This window comes from Nerophis lumbriciformis, linkage group LG08 (genome assembly GCF_033978685.3).
Source record: "Nerophis lumbriciformis linkage group LG08, RoL_Nlum_v2.1, whole genome shotgun sequence".
Classification (NCBI taxonomy): Eukaryota; Metazoa; Chordata; class Actinopteri; order Syngnathiformes; family Syngnathidae; genus Nerophis; species Nerophis lumbriciformis.
Window position 1 is genome coordinate 30,347,501 of NC_084555.2, and position 17,160 is coordinate 30,364,660.

At 41.2% G+C, this 17,160-nt stretch overlaps 1 protein-coding gene across 1 annotated transcript in view; it reads left to right on the forward strand.

Moving 5' to 3' along the window:
* dlgap2a (discs, large (Drosophila) homolog-associated protein 2a) overlaps positions 1 to 17,160 on the forward strand; it is a 394,976-nt gene that overhangs the window by 371,049 nt on the left and 6,767 nt on the right. The window contains exons 8-10 of the mRNA XM_061968624.2: positions 12,949 to 13,037; positions 13,138 to 13,577; positions 13,673 to 13,764. Coding sequence (XP_061824608.1) covers positions 12,949 to 13,037; positions 13,138 to 13,577; positions 13,673 to 13,764 — 621 coding nt within the window. The remainder of the gene's footprint in view (positions 1 to 12,948; positions 13,038 to 13,137; positions 13,578 to 13,672; positions 13,765 to 17,160) is intronic.

Consider the following 17,160-nt stretch of genomic DNA (forward strand, 5'->3'; position numbering starts at 1 on the left):
TGCTATTTGTTCTCCAGAAACAGTGAAGACAGGTGATGTAGATGGCTTGTGGGAGCTCCACTGGCAAACTACTTCCGTCTTGCTGGTGTTGACGGTCAGTCCCATCCTGCTGTACGCTCTCACCGCAGCCGCAAGAACAGACTGGAGGTCTTGTGGGCTGTGAGATACAAGAACACAGTCATCTGCGTACTGCATCTCAACAATTCTCTCCCTCTGCAGTTTGGTGGTAGCCTGAAGCCTCCTGATATTAAAGAGGTTGCCATCTCGACGAAAGTCCACTGTCACACCGCTGCTGTCCTCAATCTCCTTGTGGAGAAGCATGGTAACACATAGCAAGAAGATGTTAAAAAGCACTGGTGCTAGTACACACCCCTGCCTTCCTCCTGTATGTACAGGGAAGGGGGCAGACTCTTGACCTCCTATGGTCACTCGAGCAGTCATTCCATCATGAAACTGACCGAGGATATTAACAAACTTAATGGGACAGCCAAAATTGAGGAGGACTTACCATAGAAGTTCTCTCTGAACAGTGTCGAAGGATAGGTCCTGATGTTGTTCCCTACATTTTTCCTGCAGCTGTCTAGTTGTGAAAATCGTGTCCACTGTGCTCCTATTCTTTCTAAACCCGCACTGTGATTCAGGCAGTATCGACTCAGTGATGTTATTAATCAGCCTCTGGAGCATCACTTTTGCCAGAACTTTACCGGCAACAGCAAGGAGTGAAATGCCCCTACTGTTGCCACACACAGCCTTGTCACCCATGTTCTTGTAGATAGTGACAAGATTGGCGTCTCTCAATTGTTGTGGGACGTTCTCTTCAGCCCAGACCTTTGTGATGTACTGGTGCAATGTTCTTGTGCAGAAGTATCCTCCTTGCTTCAGTAGTTCAGCCGGGATGTTGTCATTACCGGGGGATTTGTTGTTTTTGAGGGAGCGGGTAGCTGATCGGACCTCCAGGAAGGTTGGGGGCTCGTCCAGATTGTGCATGACGGGAAGTGTAGGCAGTTCATCTAGAACAGTGGGGTCTGCATCAGAATCCCGATTCAACAGGGTGCTAAAGTGTTCCGCCCATCTCAGCAGGATGCTAGGTTGGTCCTTCAAGGTTGACAGGCCGTCTGCTGTTTTCAGGGGAGTGATGCAGCGGTTTGTTGGGCCGTAGGTCTTCTTGACAGCATTGTAAAAGTTGTGCATGTCATTTTTATCGGCAAAGGTTTGAATTTCATGTGCCTTTTTTCTCCACCACTCATTCTGCATCCTCTTAACAGCCCTTTGCACTTATCCTCGAGCTCTCTGCCATTTCTGCCTGGCGCTACTGGATGAAGGGTTCTCTAGGGTTGCCCTGTGTGCTTTGTGCATATCCTTCAACAGGACATGGATGGTGTCCGAATTTTCATCAAACCAGTCTTGGTGGTTCTTGCTCTTGAAGCCGATTGTTTGGGCCGCTGCCTCATAGAGAGACTTGAGCTGATAGAGTTCCAGTTCTGGTCGATAGAGTTCTCAGAAGGGGGTACCTGCGCAAGGAGATATTTAAGTGCCAAAGGAGGTGCGCTTTCTCCAGTAGCACTATCTTCACCACAATGAGGTAAACCCGGTGGCGTGGATGAGCCCATGACGACCAGCCCCCCATCATGACTGCAGGAGGTTGCCGGGTCCTTAATCTTTCAAGGCCCGCCTATTGCGCACCGCCAACACAATGTTTTTTTGTCAGGGTGTGCTCCCTTAGCCTTTGCCTAAATACGCTGACCCACAAGGCAATGGGGCTATTTACCCATAGTTGGGGCAGGGTTGACGGGCGTCAGGGCGTGTTCCACACAATGGTGGGCCTATACGCCACGTCTCTGGGGCCCACTGCTGCTCCGAGATCCCCTTCAGTTTAGTTCGGGGTCTGCAAAGACCCTTATCCGTGTGTGGCCACGAGGAGGCACTGAAGGAGTCTTGGTGGTGGAGAGGCTTTGTACCAGCAGGAGACTTACGTACTCGGCTCCTCTTTTCACCCCCCGAGGGGGGCTAGCTGGCGGCGGTAGCTGTAAGCAGAGAGTAGCAAGCAGAAAGCAACATGCAACATGCACTATGCAACATGCACTATCTACAGACATCTCTCTACTTCTACTGCACTAGACGCGACACACACACCCTGTGTAAGACACACACATAGAATGTATAGACAACAATTCACACCCATATTATCACCTATGGACAATTTATAGTCTCAAATTAACCTAACATGTTTAAAGGAAGCCAAAATACCCGGAGAAAACACTCAACCCACACGGAAAACATGCAAACTCTACACAGAGATGCCCAAACTCAGATTTGAACACAGATCTTCCGAGCCTAGCTACGACTAAGACACCGTGCAGCCGAAATGGATGAAAATGTGTGTTTAATTTTAATGTTTGTAAAATATTTTTTAGTACTGTATTTTCCAGGCACGCACTGATATTCAAGCCGTACCCACAAAATTATAGAAGAAATATATAATTAAATGTTTATTTTATTTTATTTTAATACTGTCCGCACCGGACCATAAGCCACATATATATAACAATACAAAGGATTTTGTAATGGTTTATGTACAAACCTTAATTGTTTCCAAACGGTGCCTGTAACACGGCAGTAAAGCGGCTGATCAAACAAAATAGAGGTCATCGTCATTGACCCACGAGTTGCGGAAGCTAGCTCTCCAATCAGCTAAACAGACTCAATAACTCCACGGTGACGTTTTGGTGAATTCACAAAACTGAATCAATACAAAAAGAATGCCATAAGTCAACAATACTAACACAGAAACTTGTAAACGTGTTAGCATATACGCTATTGCTAACAACACTAGCTTGATTACATTACGATAGCCATATAAATATGCATGAAAACACTCCTACAGACACCACACATGGGACAGTTAAGTGAGTATGAATTGTTTTAGTTGTACTGTAAAACTTATAAACATTGCTTGGAGTGATGAATAAAGAATTCAAGCAGAAACGCTATGGACGAATACTTCTAGTTCAAGGAAGTACATTTCCAACCCATGGCACTTGCAGTGAAAAAACTTGTTCAAAAGATGGCGCCACAGAACAAACAGTAACACACCTTTTCAGTGTCTCTGTCAATTTTGTTGAATACAAAACACTATGGCCGTTGGGGGGAAAAACTCCATAAATTAGCTTCACCGTTTTATAAGCCACAGCGTTGAAAGCGTGGGAAAAAAGTAGCAGCTTATTGTTCGCAAAATATGGTATTTAAACCAAAACCTCTGTGTGCTGTGACAACGTGACAAGCAATAGTTGAATGAAATGTACTTTATATCAACATTGTTTTCATATCCTCATTCACACCAAAACATGTGTTGTCCTTCCCTGAAACAAATACAGAAAATCAATCTAATACTTAACTGTCATTCCCTCATCGTCATCCACCCAAATCTTGATCTTCGCCCTACAAATTAATCATTTGGCCACGACTGAGTGTGATTATGAACTGCTGCTTTCAAAGCATGACAAGGATTAACATACCATCAGTGTATCATCCTCCCGCATCAACCCGCATGTGTTTCTGATTGACTTCATTTTTTATGAGCAGACGTCAAAACAATGCAATAGAACCCGCAAGCTGCAGGTACTGTATATGAAAGCATTCGAAGGACTAAAGACGTATTGAAAGAAGTTGCAGGTAGTCTTGTCTTGCTTTGATATTGATAACAGATATCAGTCCGATATCGGCATCAAACACATATTTTGTACTTGATCATCCATCCATCCATATCAGTGTTGGGAAAATTACTTTAGTTGTTATTATTTCCCCAAAGAAGTAATTGAATTACTTCCTTCATAATGTAGATGTAATTAGTAAGCAGAAAAAATCTTTAAATTTTCTGAAAAACCTTCAAATAACTAGGCTCATGCTGTTGAGAGATGTTTGCTTTGCTCTGGGTCATATTGTAATGGACACTTAACATGTAAGTTAAAGTAGTGCCTGTACATGCATCCTAAAAACGCTGGTTTTAACTCGACAGACCACCAAGGTCTCGTCATCTTTGCACCTAAGTCGCTCACGTTAAGGTTTGTAAATGTAGGTCTGGTAACATCAAAACCACCGGGCTGTTCACTGGGAGTTCCGCAAGTCAGTATACTGGGTCTTTTATTTTTTCTCATGTATATAAACAATCACCAATGTGCATTTAATTATTCTCATAAGGTGATTTTTGTGTCCGGTACGGATACTGATGTCATCAATCAAATACTTAATTCAGACTTGCTGTCTTTGCATGGGTGGCTGCAATATAATCATCTAACCATTAATGTCTATATAACAAAATGTATGTATTTCTATTCACCGGGGAGACACCTGTCCATAAAAATCCTCTCATTCAAAACAAACCATCATTGTTCTGTTGTATCAACTATAAGTACCTTGGGGTAACCCTTAACTGTCACCCCAGAAATTAAATGCATGTACAATTCTAAGAAAAAGTTCAATTAAAAACTTTGTTTATGGTATATTCCGATCATGGTTGTCACCAGCTGTCTCAATTGTGTACTGTATAAACATGCAACAGTTATTTCCACTATATCTTATTGTCTTTCTGTATGGTCATTAACAGCCAAGTAAAAGTTTAAACCTGTGGCAAGACTGTACAACAGAGCCTATAAAATCCATCATAAGCTCACTGGTTGGACTCACCATTGCAATGTTATCACTGTCAGGCGCCTTGACCCATTAGAACTATGTTTTTCGTCACAGGATTAATGTATATTTTTACCGAATGAATAGCTAGCTGCCCATCGGTTTTCCTGGTTGTTTTGGTCTTCAACCAAATCCACCACAAACAAACTTTCTTCATACCACTTTTCAGGAAGGCTTTTAGACATAATTAATTTTTCTGTGAACTCACCATGGCCTAGAATGGAATTCCTCTTAAAATCAGAAGTATGCACTTTAAAGGACTCTTTTAAAAGACTGTGATCAGGCATCTAGTAGATAGCTATGGCTGTGACTACTGCTGGCTAGCAACTTCATCTTATATATAACGCAATACTCTTTTTATATGCGATACAACGATTGAGCTGTGATGTTCAAGAATGTATGTTTATTCATCTTTATTTTGAAAATAATAATTTAAAAAAACAATGACCTACCTAACTCTGGCACTGATTGGTTTCCCATGAAAATGTGTTCTACCTTCAACCAAATAAGATCAAGATCAAGATGCTTTATTATTGTCCATTCTTTAACATGTACAAGACACATAAGAACTGAAATTTCATTTTCGGCACAGTCCCACTACTAGCCTAGTGGTTTGAGTGTCCGCCCTGAGATCGGTAGGTTGTGAGTTCTAACCCCGGCCGAGTCATACCAAAGACTATAGAAATGGGACCTATTACCTCCCTGCTTGGCACTCAGCATCAAGTGTTGGAATTGGAGGTTGAATCACCAAAAATGATTCCCGGGCGCGGCACCGCTGCTGCCCACTGCTCCCCTTACCTCCCAGGGGGTGGAACAAGGGGATGGGTCAAATGCAGAGGACAAATTTCGCCACACCTAGTGTGTGTGTGACAATCATTGGTACTTAAACTTTTAACTTTAACTAAGAGCAGACATACGTTACAGGGAGACAAGACGGGACCGCCAACGGATCAGCCACTTACGGCGCTCCTTAAAAAAGGTGGGAAAAAGGTGATATTGGGAAAGGGGGGAAGAGTAAAAAAAAATATCAGTCTAAGGCTGGACCCTCGGGGGGGGGGTCCAGACTGAGTCCAAGGGAAAAAACCTCACATAGCATAGCACACATAAACATGTTACATATAATCACAACAACTCGCAACAGAGGGGGAGGGATTTGGGGCCCTGGAGGCCAGCCTGCTGCTATAAAGCGCTACTAGCCATCCATAACCCCAGGAATTAAGCAGTGGTGAAGTCGTTGGTTGATGAAGGGGCGGGTGCGTGCATGTATGCCCAATTAACTTTGGTGTGATGTTGAAATGTTTTTGTGGACTGGGGCCGATTTCAAAGTTTGACACCACGTGTTGTTGAGAAAAAGGGAGGTCAAAAGCATCCATCGTTGAGGTGTCCTCGGGGGTGTTTTTCAGAACAGCCTGTTCCTGATAGCGTCAAGGCCATTCGAGGGAGTCAAATCGTAGATTCGGATGTTGTTTTCGTCGAGCAGTCAAAAACAATGACTTGCCTGCTCTATTTGTGTAGTTTTACTCATGTCAGAATAAAAAAAAACATATTTTATGCAGCTCCTGTCCTGCGTAAAATAGTAATAATTAGATTACTTGTTACCAAAAAACAATATTGGTGTTATTAATGCTGATATTCTATATTGACTGTGACCAAATACAAAGTTGTTGCTACCCAGCTTTTTTACTCTGCACTTCACGCTGTAGAGTTGATATATTTTCTTGCATTTTGTGGTCATCATATTTCAAACTTACTCTCACAGTGATAAAAAGAAACTGAGCCGAAGATGGATGCCTGTTCCTCCAAAGGTCTTGCATGCACTGCTCTTGGTATTGTTCCGTGTAAAAAGCAGAGGAATACTGAGAGAAAAGTGAATTCAAGTGAGCAAAGGGACAAAATGGTACATTGCCTCTGAGCGGTGACCATATGTCTCAATATCCACACTGTGTGTCACCAGACCTTTGATTTGTAAGCCCTTTCTTCTGCAGGCACCAGCACAAAATGTTCAGTGTGCACAGGGGAGTGCGGGGACAGACAGCGCAAGGCAACAGGAAATTATAATCAACCCACAAAGAAACAAAATAAATTAGATAAAAGATGAGAAAAGGAAAATCAAAAGAGAGACAGACATGTGAAAGATATCTCCAAAAGTATATACAGTATTGTATCTACCTGTCTCCATCTGTCTATGCTGTTTAACTCGTTCAGCGAAATTAGCATTAAAGAGGCGAGTTTGTCTTTCTAATGAATATAAATCCAAAATTGACTCTAACTTTAGCTCTTGTTTGATCTGAACAGACTGCTGCAAGTCTTGATTAATGTATTTATATTAATAAATGCATGAGATTCACTCTGTGATGTTCTGCAGTCAGGCCACAACTACAGAGGCTTTATCAGATTCTTAAAGGGGACCGATGAGTCTAATCTACATTTAAAACACTTTGTGGTCAAGATCAGGGGTCTTTAACATTTTCCAGGCCAAGGACCCCCAAACTGACGGAGATACCGAGCTGGCACCCTCAATTTATATATCCTGCATACAAATGTGTTTTAAATTAAAACTGTCCTAAAGGTACCTTGTTATTGTGCAATAATAACATATTCAAATAACACAGTATAGCGCAAGTAATAGCTGGCTAGCAACTAGCTGCACCTTCTGTTGACAATTTTAAAAGCCAATTAATAACACATTTGTTTAAGTGTGCATTCCTATAACATTACATTTTCTTTTATTATTATTTTGAATTGTATTTTTATTATCATTTCTGTTGTTGCATCATGCCGTATGCTTGTTTTGATTGTACTATTTGTATTTTAACCATGTGAAGCACTTTGTGAGCACTTTTTGTGAGTAGTGCTATACAGATTAAAATGTACTTACTTACTTACTTACGAGCGTGCTAGTCCCTAGCTGGAAATTAGTAGGCTAATTGCTAGCTGGCCACTAGCGTGCTAATCGCCAGCTGGCAGTTAGTACGCAAATGGCTATCTGGCAGCGAGGGCCGCTAAATGTTAGCTGGCAACTAGTACGCTACATGCTAGCTGGCCACTAGCATGCTAATCGCCAGCTAACAGCTAGGCCCGCTATTCACTACGTGGCAACTAATTGCTCTTACATGATAACATGTATATAATATTCATGTTCATATCTAAACACACAAATATTTTTTGATCCCCCTGCAGTACCTCTGCGGAACCCCAATGGGTCACGGACCACCTGTTAAAGACCTCTGGTCTCGATAATATGTATTAAATATGCTTTGGTGTAAATGCTGCCTCTATTTGGCTCCAAAGTCCCTTTTACTACCCGCTTTTTTGTCTTCTCGATGTCCGTTACGAAGGTGTTCTCAGATTGCAAATGAAACCACATACCACCCTCTCCAAAAGTGTAACAGTTTATCTTTTCAAACTGTACTCTGTTCAAACATCTATCTTGAAGACGAACATCACCATTATTTTTTTTTAGCCTTTGTCAAAAATAAACTTCATAAACAATATACAGATTTGTCAGTCACAACATTAACGTATTAACGTGCCGGCTGAAATAACCTTGAGACCTCCGAATTCGGGAGATTGGGGGGTGGGGGGTGGATGGGGCCGGGGGGCGGGGGGCGGGGTTAAGAGGGAGGAGTATATTTATAGCTGGAATTCACTGAAATTAAAGTATTTCTTATATATATATATATATATATATATATATATATATATATATATATATATATATATATATATATATATATATCTTTTTTTTCTTCTTTTTTTTTTAATATATATATATATATATATATATATATATATATATATATATATATATATATATATATATATATATATATATATATATAGTACAGTAAACAGTAATGAAAACACAGTTGTTCTACTAACTGTACTGTACTTGCTGCTTACTTTAAAAGAAAATAACACTTAACTTTCACTATTTGAGTAGGTTTTGTTCTGCCATTTGAGTACTGGCGAGCGATGTCTGAATCCGGGAACAAATCCTTCACGGATTTGTTGAAAACATCCGCAAATGAGAACGGAATGTTGCTTGCAAGGTGGCCCATAATACTGCGTTGCCGCCGCCTTGTGGATGTTGTGTGTCAGTGTATTAACGTGCCGGCTGAAATAAACACACGCTGAGAAATAGCTCCGTGCCTGCCTACTTTATGGGTTATAGATAAACCTATGGATAACGGAGACATACATAATAGTCTCCTTTTCAGGTGAGAGACGACGCTAAAGGCAATGCCTTTAAGGCACGCCCCCAACATAGTTGTCCGGCGGGAAATCAGGAAATTTTCGGGAGAATGGTTGTCCCGGGAGATTTTCGGGAGAGGCACTGAAATTCGGGAGTCTCCCGGAAAATTCGGGAGGGCTGGCAAGTATGGGTACACCTGCCCACTCTAGGATCGATACAGCGCAGCATCAAAAAATGCTTTTTAACAGCATTTATGTCACTGCATGTTGCATGACGGTGTGTTTCCTCAAACTAAGTCGTAATGTCGCAATGTTGCCGCCTTTTTCTGTCAGAGTTCAGCGACTAATCTAATTTCGTCGTAGTCTAAATGTCATAGACAAATAATAATTTTGTTTGTGTTTATTTTATAGACAGAGCTGGCCAGGCGGGAGAGCATGAGACAAAAATAACCAAAGTTCCAGCGGGAACACTCTCAGCTGTGTGGGCTCGGCAGAAGGGGAGGAAACTTTCTGACATAATATGTCTAAAAATGACCATATCATTTGTCAACCTGTGAAGTCACTGAAAACATACTCCAAAACCCTGTGGGCAGAGGCATCCAATACTTACGATTTAACACAGTTATCAAACATTGTAACAACATTTATCAGTGCCTCCAGGATTTCACAGGCTTTATTGACTGATGCCTGTTGTGTTAGACCAGTGGTTCTCAAATGGGGGTACGCGTACCCCTGGGGGTACTTGAAGGTATGCCAAGGGGTACGTGAGATTTTTTTTAAATATTCTAAAAATAGCAACAATTCAAAAATCCTTCATAAATATATTTATTGAATAATACTTCAACAAAATATGAATGTAAGTTCATAAACTGAACATCAAATCAAGTAGGCTATTCCATTCATTACAATGCAACAATGCAATATTCAGTGTTGACAGCTAGATTTTTTGTGGACATGTCCCATAAATATTGATGTTAAAGATTTCTTTTTTTGTGAAGAAATGTTTAGAATTAAGTTCATGAATCCAGATGGATCTCTATTACAATCCCCAAAGAGGGCACTTTAAGTTGATGATTACTTCTTTGTGTAGAAATCTTTATTTATAATTGAATCACTTGTTTATTTTTCAACAAGTTTTTAGTTATTTTTATATATTTTTTTCCAAATAGTTCAAGAAAGACCACTACAAATGAGCAATATTTTGCACTGTTATACAATTTAATAAATCAGAAACTGATGACATAGTGCTGTATTTTACGTCTTTATCTCTTTTTTTCAACCAAAAATGCTTTGCTCTGATTAGGGGGTACTTGAATTAAAAAAAATGTTCACAGGGGGTACATCACTGAAAAAAGGTTGAGAACCACTTTGTTAGACGACCGTCTAAAATGCCTGAATTAGCGACAGCTTTTTCAGAAAGTTTCGGAAAAAGGTTCCTTTTTTTCAATGATTACTGTTGTAATTTACTATAACTGATATCAGTAATAATTAGAAACACCACCAAAGTATTCCTTTTTGTCTGCTCTTTGCTCTGTTGTTCACAAGTTGAAGACATTTTATGTGTATGTTTTACGCTTGAAAACTGTTTGTCCATCTTATACGTACATTCATTTATGTCCCAACTCATTTACTGCCAAACATTAGGAGCATCAGTGAAAAGTTGAAAGTGATCTTTAGCGGCAATTCTTATTATCATCACACGTCAACATCTCTGTCATGTAAATACTGCCTCTTTGCTAGGTCGGCATTGCAAATGAAAATATGTCTTATCCTGGATAAATAAATGTTGAATAAGTATACATGTAAACTGGGAAGCAAATGTTTATATACTACAGGAGGCTACCCAGAAGGCTTAGCGCTATAGACAGGAAAAGGAAGTCAGTTTGAGCTACGCGGGAGAATGCCGATGATGCCGTTTGAGCAAAAAATTAGTTAATATTTTGTTACATGTTTCTGTTCCCGCCTTTCTTTTACACGATAAATAAACACAAATTTTGATTAAACAGTTGTAGGGTTGTACGGCATACCGGTACTGGTATAGTATCGCGGTACTATTGAATCAAAAACGGTACTATACACTGTTTGAAAAGTACCGGTTCCCAGGCACTTCATGACATTGCTGGTTTTGCATGCAGAGGAGCATGTTTGGCAGCGCACAATCACAGAATAGTTACAAACACACAATGTGTGTAGACAGAAAAGGGAGAATGGACACATTTTGTCCTAAAAACTAAAGATAAAGTAACGCCCTCAGGAAAAGGTGCTTTAAGACATAGCTAGCGGCTAACGTCCATTCGCAGTCTGCAGTATTTTAGCTACTTCTAAATCACTAATCCTCGCCTCCATGGCGACGAATAAAGTACGTTTCTTACAAGTATCATCCCTGCAGGACGAGGAATAGCTAAACATGCTTCACTGCACACCGTAGGAGGATACGATAGCTAACTGCTAACAGCAAGCTAGTACCCTGAATGTAAACGAATGCCATGGGTGGATCTACACCTGACATCCACTGTAATGATACCAAGTACAATAGCGTATCTAGTCGATACTACTATGATTACATCGATATTTTTTATTGTCTCAAAATCTTTTTTCCTTTTAAAATAATTCATATTATGTTTATACACTAGGGAAATACGTCCCTGGCATACTTGCCAATCTTGAGACCTCCGAATTTGGGAGATGGGGGCGGGGGCGGGGTTGAGGTGTGGGGGGGCGGAGTTGAGGTGGGCCGAGTTGGGAGGAGCAGGGTTTGGTGGTAGCGGGGGTGTATATTGTAGCCCGGAAGAGTTAGGGCTGCAAGGGATTTTGGGTATTTGTTCTGTTGTGTTTATGTTGTGTTACGGTGCGGATGTTCTCCCGAAATGTGTTTGGTGTGGGTTCACAGTGTGGCGCATATTTGTAACAGTGTTAAAGTTGTTTATACGGCCACCCTCAGTGTGACCTGTATGGCTGTTGATCAAGTATGTCTTGCAGTTACTTACGTGTGTCTGCAGAAGCCTCATACAACATGTGACTGGGCCGGCACGCTGTTTGTATGGAGAAAAAACGGACGCGACGACAGGTTGTAGAGAACGCTAAAGGCAGTGCTATTACGGCATGCCCTCAATATTGTTGTTCGGGTGAAAATCGGGAGAAATTCGGGAGAATGGTTGCCCCGAGAGATTTTCGGGAAGGGCACTGAAATTCGGGAGTATCCCGGAAAAATTGGGAGGGTTGGCAAATATGGTCCCTGGACACATTAGGACTTTGAATATGACCAATGTATGATCCTGTAACTACTTGGTATCGGATCGATACATACATTTGTGGTATCATCCAAAACTAATGTAAAGTATCGAAACAACAGAAGAATAAGTGATTATTATATTTTAACAGAAGTGCAGATAGAACATGTTAAAAGAGAAAGTAACCAGATATTAACAGTAAATGAACAAGTGGATTACAGCTTCTCCCTCATAATTTTGACAAAATAGAATGATAAATGACACAATATGTTACTGCATATGTCAGCAGACAAATTAGGAGCCTTTATTTGTTTACTTACTACTAAAAGACAAGTTTTGTCTAATATGTTCACTATTTTATTTAAGGACAAAATTGTTCTTCGATTGCAATAAGAAACATGTTTAATGTACCGTAAGATTATTTTGTTGCAGGCTTTGTACAATATTGGGAGGCTGCCCATGATTCGCAGGGATTCTTTGAATTTGCATGAATTGGTGTCATCGCGACATCCCAATTTCCTGGAGGAACTGATTTATAAGTCAGAAAGGAGGGAAATTGACATAGGCCCTTTTTAAAATAGACACCAGTCAGTGGTGAGAATACAACAAACATGATTTATTAGAGTTGTATCAGCCTTATTTCTTTCGGTTCAGATAACTTGTGGAAATAAATCTTGTTGCTTTTTCAACTTCCATAAATCATCGAATATTTCTTTAAAAGCTTTGCACATTTAAGTCCAGTCCCAGTTCAATAAAGACACAAGCACTGGGAGGGTGGTACTGTAGCTACTGCACACAATGACAGCAAATGTGGCCTTGTATCATTTCTGTGCATTAGGTGGAAGCTGCCACAGATTCGGAATCTGAAAGCAAAGGCTCCCGGGAATACCATTCTGTTGGGATCCAGGTGGAGGATGACAAGAAAGGGTAATGTACTGGCTTTTGCACTGTTAAATATTTATTTTGTTCATTTTGTTTCTTGTTTGGGAGAAAACACATGTTCCACCATGCTTTTTAACACCTTCAGGCAAGGCCGCTTCAAGCGCTCCAATAGTGTGACCGCCGCCGTGCAGGCAGACATGGAGTTAGAAGGCTTCCCCACGATGGAGGACAAAGGCCTGCAATTTGGCGGGGGCTTCCAGCGTCACTCAGAACCCAACACACCCACACAATATGGAGCTGTGCGAACCGTCCGCACCCAGGGGCTCTTTAGCTACCGCGAGGACTACCGTACCACGGCCGAACCCCCGAGTCCCCGGGAGACCACCAGTGAGCCCACGTGGCAGCTGGAGCCCCCCACCCCGCATGAGAACGCTGTCCCATCTGGCGAGTCGGGACGTAGCTCCCCGTCTCTGAGGAGAGATGGTAGCTGGTTCATGCAGCTGCTGCACACTGAGACCAAGAGGATAGAGGGATGGTGCAAGGATATGGAGGCAGAGGCTGAAGAAAATGACCTGTCGGAGGAGAGTGAGTGACAAAAACTGCATATGACTTTGGTGTTGGTACAAAGATAATTGTAAGGAGAGTGACAAATAAATGAACGTGTCATTGCTCTTTTTCAGTCCTTGGAAAAATCAGAAGTGCAGTGGGAAGCGCTCAACTGCTCATGTCACAGAAATTTCAGCAATTCTACTGGTTGTGTCAGCAAAATTTGGTAAGTGTGTGTGTGCGTGTGTGTGCATGTGCGGTTATTTGACACCACCTTGTTGTCTTGATTTTGACTGCCACAAGATAGGTGAGGGTGTCAAAGTCATAGGTCAGATCAGTGCTGTCATCATTAGGGGTGTTCCGATTTTCCAACTTTTTCACTTCCAATACGATACCGATATTGGAGCCTTAAGCATTGGCCGATACCGATTAGGGTTGTCCTAATATCAACATTTTGGTACGGGTACCGATACCAAAATGCATATCGATACTTTTCAATAGTTTTAAAATAAAGGTAACCACAGCAAATGTCATTATTGGTTTAATTTTAACAGAAAATCAATCAATCAATCAATGTTTATTTATATAGCCCTAAATCACAAGTGTCTCAAAGGGCTGCACAAGCCACAACGACATCCGCGGTACAGAGCCCACATAAGGGCAAGGAAAAACTCACCCCAGTGGGACGTCAATGTGAATGACTATGAGAAACCTTGGAGAGGACCGCATATGTGGGTAACCCCCCACCTCTAGGGGAGACCAAAAGCAATGGATGTCGAGTGGGTCTGACATAATATTGTGAAGGTCCAGTCCATAGTGGATCTAACATAATAGTGAGAGTCCAGTCCATAGTGGGGCCAGCAGGAAACCATCCCGAGCGGAGACGGGTCAGCAGCGCAGAGATGTTCCCAACCGATGCACAGGCGAGCGGTCCACCCCGGGTCCCGACTCTGGACAGCCAGCACTTCATCCATGGCCCCCCCCTCCACAAGGGAGAGGGGGGCAGAGAAGAAAAGAAAAGAAACGGCAGATCAACTGGTCTAAAAAGGGGGTCTATTTAAAGGCTTGAGTATACAAATGAGTTTTAAGATGGGACTTAAATGCTTCGACTGAGGTAGCATCTCTAACTGTTACCGGGAGGGCATTCCATAGTACTGGAGCCCGAATAGAAAACACTCTATAGCCCGCAGACTTTTTTTGGGCTCTGGGAATCACTAATAAGCCGGAGTTCTTTGAACGCAGATTTCTTGCCGGGACATATGGTACAATACAATTGGCAAGATAGGATGGAGCTAGACCGTTAAGTATTTTATACGTAAGTAGTAAAACCTTAAAGTCACATCTTAAGTGTACAGGAAGCCAGTGCAGGTGAGCCAGTATAGGCGTAATATGATCAAACTTTCTTGTTCTTGTCAAAAGTCTAGCAGCCGCATTTTGTACCAACTGTAATCTTTTAATGCTAGACATAGGGAGACCCGAAAATAATACGTTACAGTAATCGATACGAGACGTAACGAATGCATGAATAATGATCTCAGCGTCGCTAGTGGACAAAATGGAACGAATTTTAGCGATATTACGGAGATGAAAGAAGGCCGTTTTAGTAACACTCTTAATGTGTGACTCAAACGAGAGAGTTGGGTCGAAGATAATACCCAGATTCTTTACTGAGTCGCCTTGTGTAATTGTTTGGTTGTCAAATGTTAAGGTGGTATTATTAAATAAATGTCGGTGTCTAGCAGGACCGATAATCAGCATTTCCGTTTTCTTGGCGTTGTGTTGCAAGAAGTTAGCGGACATCCATTGTTTAATTTCATTAAGACACGCCTCCAGCTGACTACAATCCGGTGTGTTGGGTAGCTTTAGGGGCATGTAGAGTTGGGTGTCATCAGCATAACAGTGAAAGCTAACACCGTATTTGCGTATGATGTCGCCTAGCGGCAGCATGTAGATACTAAAGAGTGCAGGGCCAAGAACCGAACCCTGGGTAACTCCACACGTTGCCTTAAAATATTTCAATACATTAAACACATGTTTCTTATTGCACTCAAAGTACAATTTACTTTGACTCACCATTATAGTCTGCCATTATCTAGATTTAGGTTAGAATGTGATCAAAAGCTTTATTAACATTGTATTAAATGATTTATGGTTGCCACTCTTGGTCTATGCTTTAAGACAAATACAATTATTAGTCAATACTAAAAACAATATCATGGCTATAAGACATGGAGCAGGTAAAACACACATCTTTAAAGATAAAACACAAATTCCGGATTGTTTGTTATTTATTGTTTAATTTAGTTTGCAGCAAAGGTGGTAATACTAATCGCGACCTTTGGCGAGGCATGTTTTAAAGCAGCGCTTGCAGCGTGGCGGTTCTGTGTTCAAATCATCACTTTTATTGTGTGTTTTGAAGCCCAAATAACTCCATATTGCGCTTCACGCAACTCTTTAATAACCAGTGGAAATGCTGTTTTTTGCCATTTTTCCTCTTCACACTGTGCTTGTATGCACGGTAGCATGCGGGGGAAAAAAAGCTACCGGTATTTTTCAAAGGCAGTATAGTACCGTTTTTAATTCATTAGTACTGCGGTATTATATTAGTAAGGGTATACCATACAACCCTAATACCGATATTCAGAGGTGGGTAGTAACACGCTACATTTACTCCGTTACATCTACTTGTGTAACTTTTGGGATAAATTGTACTTCTAAGAGTAGTTTTAATGCACCATACTTTTACTTTTACTTGAGTATATTTATAGAGAAGAAACGCTACTTTTACTGCGCTCCATTTATCTACATTCAGCTCGCTACTCGCTACTGATTTTTATCGATCTGTTAATGCACACTTTGTTTGTTTTGGTTTGTCAGACAGACCTTCAAAGTAGGATCTATCGCATGCCTGCGTTTCACCAATCAGATGCAGTCAGTGGTGACGTTTGACTCCGTTTCACCAATCAGATGCAGTCACTGGTGACGTTGGACCAATCAAACAGAGCCAGGCGGTCACATGACCGTCACACGTGGACCCCGACTTAAACAAGTTGAAAAACTTATTGGGGTGTTACCATTTAGTGGTCAATTGTACGGAATATGTACTGTACTGTGCAATCTTCTAATAAAAGTTTCAATCAATCAATCAAAAGTGTGAAGGAAAAAAGACACTTTTTTATTTCAACCGTACCCCCCGTCAAAAGCCTAAAGACTGACCGCACAGTTCCTGTCTTCACAATAAAAGTGTCGTTCCATTGCGCCTGCGCTAACCAAATAAGAGTCTCCGAAAGCCAGCGCAAACAAGCTAGCAAGCTACGGAGTTTGCCGCCAATGTATTTCTTGTAAAGTGTATAAAAACGAATATGGAAGCTGGACAAATAAGATGCCAAAAACCAACCACTTTCATGTGGTATTAGACAGAAAGGAGGAACTTTTTTTCTCCTCCATTTGAAAACGTGGACGTTATCAGCACTACTGTCTGATTACAATCAATGCAAGTCATCAGAATCAGGTAATACACCAACTTATATTCTTGTCTTCATGAAAGAAAGAAATCTATATGTTAAACATGCATGTATATTCATTAAAACACCTTTAACATGTGAACAAAAACGGCAAAATA